At 28.6% G+C, this 5,684-nt stretch overlaps 1 protein-coding gene across 1 annotated transcript; it reads left to right on the top strand.

Annotated features, from left to right (window-relative positions):
• Positions 1-1,607: 1,607 nt before the first annotated feature.
• LOC18039972 lies at positions 1,608-3,663 on the top strand. Its single transcript, XM_024182304.1, has 7 exons — positions 1,608-1,818; positions 2,064-2,150; positions 2,267-2,479; positions 2,591-2,752; positions 2,858-2,911; positions 2,982-3,125; positions 3,230-3,663. The coding sequence occupies exons 1-7, from the start codon at positions 1,663-1,665 to the stop codon at positions 3,605-3,607; spliced, it is 1,194 nt and encodes a 397-aa protein (XP_024038072.1). The 5' UTR covers positions 1,608-1,662; the 3' UTR covers positions 3,608-3,663.
• The last annotated feature ends 2,021 nt before the right edge of the window (positions 3,664-5,684 follow it).

A 5,684-nucleotide genomic window follows, 5' to 3' on the forward strand; every position in this document is an offset into this window, starting at 1 on the left:
CCACATACAAATTTCACTTCCTTCCGTATCAAGAAAATGAATAAATTTCTCTTTATCTTAATCTTTTACGAATTTGTGAATTTATATCATTATCCAATTCTTTTAAACATGTGAGCATTTATAAATAGTTTATCTCCTAATTAATGTGAGCTCTAACCAAAGCCCAAAGGAAAAACACAAAATTTAAAGAGGACCAAAATATCAATCTCCCAATTAAAATTTCTAAACTTAAATCACCCATCAACTAAAAGGGAAAACTTTTGGCAGATAATATATAGGGAGATTGTGAGTTTCTCCTTACTGGAGGCAATCAATGCTACTAATGCCCTACTATTTTTGTAATATTCAAAATCTCCCTTATTACTAAATATTTAGGGAAATTATCATTGTACCACCTTTCTTTTATCTTATATTCATCTAACTACTACAAAATTCTAACATGTTCTCCGCACCACCTTTCTTTTGAAATTTATATCAATTAGCCACTTTTATACTAACACCGTTAAATAATTTAAATGAAATGATATTTTTACCCCTAAATAAATTAAAAGATCATTTTATCTTGTAAAAGCTTTGAAAATATAAAAAATTATAATTATAAAAATACCCCTACATTTAATAAAGAAATAAATCCAAAAATTAGAATTTTTATTTTTAATAAACATTATTTTAATAAAAAATTATAATTATAAAAATAATTACAAAATTTTGGGATTTAATAAAAATCCCCTAAATTATTAAAATTTTGGGATTTATTTTTTAATAAATAAATTCAGTTATTTTAATAAAATTTTGTAAAATTATAATTTTTTAATAAATAAATTCAGTTATTTTTTTTATTATAATTTTGAAAATTATAAAATTTTAATAAAAATAATTATTAAAATTTTGCAAAATCTAAATTTAATAAAAATCAACTGAGCACCTCTATTTAAATTTATTTTTTTAAATTTAGGGATATTTTTATAATTATAATTATTTTATTTTTCAAACTTTTATAAGATAAAATGGTCTTTTAATTTATTTAAGGGTAAAATTATCATTTCATTTAAATTATTTAACGGTATTAGTGTAAAAGTGGCTAATTGATATAAATTTAAAAAGAAAGATGGTGTAGAGAACATGTTCGAATTTTGTGGTGGTTGGATGAACATAAGATAAAAGAAAAGTGGTGCAATGATAATTTCTCACATATTTAAAGGAAAAAAATACATATATATTTAATGTGAAGTCATTTTATATATCGTCTAATTTAAATATTTCGGATACAGTATGAAAGAGAACTATATCGTAGGCTGTTTAATTGGTTAATTCCATCATTTAATGCTGGAAGGAAAAAATCAAGCCAAATGTGGAAATGGCATATCACACACATCACTTAAATGGTAATATCATGTCATTTTACATATTACCGAGATAAAAGCTTTGACATAAACTAGGAAAGAAAAATATAGTAGGCTTGGTTTAGCAAAGAATGTTTATCTTATTATATGGAGTTATAGACAATAAACTAGAAATAAATGCTTTCATATTGGAATTGCTATAAATGGAAGTATTGGCTCAGCTAAATTTATTTTACGTTAATAAACTAGCTAATATATGAAGAGTTGGACATTTTTGCAGAAGCATACATCAATCAGAGTGTCTACCCATTATTCTCTAATGGATTTGAAGATTATCATACCAATTATAGTCATACAATTCGTCATTTCTTGGAAAACTTGTATCATGGCTGACTTAAGTCTTTCAAGGGAAGCAGATCTGCAGTTGGAAAGACAGCTCAAAACTCTCAACAAACCAGCCATCAAAACATTTAAGGTATAGGATCGAATTTTACACGAACGAGCGATTTGATCATCTGAATCACAATTATTTGTGGTTGATTGAAATACTACTATAAACTTTTGGAGCCCAATATTTGTATTAATCGTTTATTTAAATAGATATACCAGGGTACCGAACAGTTTGAAGAATATTTAAGCAGCACATATTATTCTTATTTTTATTTTAAATTTTTTCATGTTTATGGTGGGAATTTATCTGACATTTTTTTTGGCTACCAGACACAGGAAGGTGATACTATTGATTGTGTAGATATTAATAAACAACCGGCACTAGATCATCCATTGTTAAAGAATCATAAAGTGCAGGTGAGTTATTTTGCTCTTCCTTTTCTTGTTAATTCAGTGATTATAAATCATGTAGAAAAGTGATATGTATATGGCTTTCTTTTTTTTCTTTTTCTTTTTTTAAATAAAATACACAGACGAGACCGGTCACTTTTCCTACTGGGTCAGCTAAAAAGTCATCAAAATCAAAAACCTCATACATCAGACATGAAAGAGAATCATGCCCTGATGGGACCGTTCCGATTAGAAGAACTTCAAAAGAAGATTTAATAAAAGCAGGATCGATGCCAAAAGAATCAATGACTCAAATAGGCCCACAAACGAGCTTCCCAGCTGGTCACCGTTTCCATGTAATGTGAAATTTATTGTTTCTTAATTAATTTTGTAATTTTATTTTAATTTTTAGAACATGCATCTATTTAATTATTTTCTCAATTTGGCATATGTTTATGCGGTGACAGACGGTGAACGTAGGAATGAAAAAGGATGTGCCATATTTTGGTGTTGACGGACGTCTTGAAGTATGGAACTTAACCGTTGCTAAAGACCAGTACTCCTTTACAAATATGTGGATTCAAAATGGTCCACCTGATCAACTAAATGTCATTCTCGCAGGATGGACGGTAAAATATCTGATTTTGCTTGCCCTTATTAATTAGAATTTATGTATATAATTTGTCATCTAATAATAAGATGACTTCCGATTATTTATTGCTTGTATATGTCAGGTTTCACCGGCCATTAATGGAGATCAGCTTACTCGATTATTTACATTTTGGACAGTAAGTATTTTTTTAAAATTTATCTCTCTTGTTTTATTTCCTTAACAAATTATTATTTTGATTCCAACAGGCTGATGGTGCAAGGACCACTGGTTGCTACAATCAGCTTTGTCCTGGTTTTGTATTAACAAATTGTTCAATAACCCCAAACTATCCTCTACTACTAACATCTACCTACGAAGAGCAATATGATATAAAAATCCTCATTTATCAGGTACGTAATTAAATTTTATTTTTTTAATTCTAAAAAAAATTATTGTCTCGGCAAGAGTACGGTTGTGAATTAATAAAAATGGACATGTTTGTTTAACCTCGTAGGATCAACCGACAGGAAATTGGTGGTTGGTACTTTCAGATGATAACGTATTCGTGGGTTATTGGCCTAAAGAATTATTTAATCATTTAAGCGGTGGAGCGGAAACTGTGGCATGGGGTGGCATTGCCATTGCTGGAAAGAATGGGGTTAGCCCTCCGATGGGCTCTGGTCTACTGAATCTATCTTTTAGATCTACGTGTTACATTCGAAATATCCAGTACGTGGACACTCAAAATAAGTTCCGAAATCCTGATGGTGCCTTAGAGCAACATCTCGACAGATCCACTTGCTACGGATTAAAAGATTGGAAGAATTGTGGTAGAAAGGAGATGTATTACTGCATCCTGTTTGGAGGAGAAGGCGGTAGGTGTGGGGATTAGAATTTTGTACCTTTTTCAAGGAAAAGAAACATAAATAAATAAAGTTCTCAATTTTATCAAACTCCTGCTCCTACTGATTGACCCTTTCATATAAAGTTTTGAAGTTTCAAAATTTAAAAACTTCGTGATACCGGATGAATCTTTGAAGAAAATGTATTATTGTATCATCATTCGTGAGAGTCAAGTCCGGTGGCAAAGGCTATCTTAAATAGGGATAACGAAAAAATCAGCCCAACCTATCCAAGTTCGATGGACTCAGTCCAAATTTTAGAACCTAGAACTGGGCTTGGACTAAAACATGCGAGCCTGATCATTTTCGAGATAAGTTTAGGTTTTTATAAAAAATCCAAGGCTCAAATTTGGGCCCAAGTATTAATAAAACATTTAAAAAGTCTATATAAATTATTTATCACATTCTTATATTATTAAAGAACAAATATTCCAAGTACAAATATTATTATTTATCAAACTAATGTAGGTCGTAATTAAACGAGTTCACCTTAAACATAATGTGAACATGAAACCTAAAAAGATGACCATGCCTAAAGTAATATCCATGGTCACATTCATTTGTGCAACATGTTCCAGAGATAAATTAACCTAAACTAGCATCTTTTGTTCACTTTCTGACTCGAATACTATGTCTTCCACTTAGAAATTCCTCGAATATCCTGTCACGATGAGCTTCTCTCCGAATAAAGTGAGGTAACACACAAGATTTGTATTTAATCTTTGCCTACGAATTGAATTATTAGACATTGATCCAATAACTGCAAATCGATCGAGCCGTAATACATCAAAACACCATTCAATTACGTTGCTCGATGATGAATATCTATAAGGAGCTAAAATGCCAGACACTTCTGTGTATCTAACATCAACTACATAACAACAACTAAAAAAATAATATATGTTCATCAATAATAGCATGATTCATAATTAATATTGGAGAATCCTATGTACTTACATAAATAATAGTCTAATTTATAATTAAGATATAAGAATATTATGCATATATGGTGCGTTTAGCATACTATATTGTATTATGTTATATTACATTATTTTAATGCTAGTGTATTGTATTATACTGTATTGTATTAACACTGTATTATAATAATATTATACAATATTTGGTGCTACACGATACTATATTAATTTTTTGTGATTAATTTTAATTAAATATTATATTAATATTTTATATTATTATTTATACTATAATTAATTTTAAATTAATATTATTGAAATTTATTCATATTTAAATATTTATTATTAGTTATAATAAATTATAATGTAAAAATTAAAAAAAATATAGTAATAATAATATTGAATAATAAATTACATATTTATTAATTTAAATTAATAATTATAATGTAAAAATAAAAATATTATATAATATTATATTAAATTAAAAAAGTTATATTTATTTATTTATTATTTTATTATTATTATTATTATAAAGCAAAAGCAAAAGTTAAAGCAAAGGGCACCGCTACAGTACATGCATGTATCTCATACATGCATAAAAAATAGCCATTGGATTAAATTGGAGTAGATTGAATGGCTGAGATTTTTTATTATTATTAAATATGAAAGAAATGGAAACCTGAAAAACTAGTTAACATGAAACATGGGACCAATAAACATGAAACACATATAATTAACTTGAAACTGAATCATTAAACTTAAAACCAAATGAACTTCAAATTGAGGGCAATGAACTTGAAACCGAGGGCAAGGAACTTGAAACCGAGGGCAAGGAACTTGAAACTGAGGATCATTAACTTGCAACCCTGAATAATGGACCACTAAACATGAAACACCTACCATTAACTTGAAACTGAGATCATTAAATTTGAAACCAAAGGAACTTGAAACTTAGACTAATGAACATGGAACTTGGGATCCTTAACTTGAAACCCCAAAAATCATGCAATTAATGGCACAATAAACATGAAACACCTACCATTAACTTGAAACAGAGACCATTAAACTTAAAACTAAATGAACTTGAAACTGAGGGTAATGAACATGGAACTTGGGATCATTAACTTGCAACCCCGAAAATCATGCAATTAAT

The sequence above is a fragment of the Citrus clementina genome, unplaced genomic scaffold (assembly GCF_000493195.1).
Source record: "Citrus clementina cultivar Clemenules unplaced genomic scaffold, Citrus_clementina_v1.0 scaffold_6, whole genome shotgun sequence".
NCBI lineage: Eukaryota > Viridiplantae > Streptophyta > Magnoliopsida > Sapindales > Rutaceae > Citrus > Citrus x clementina.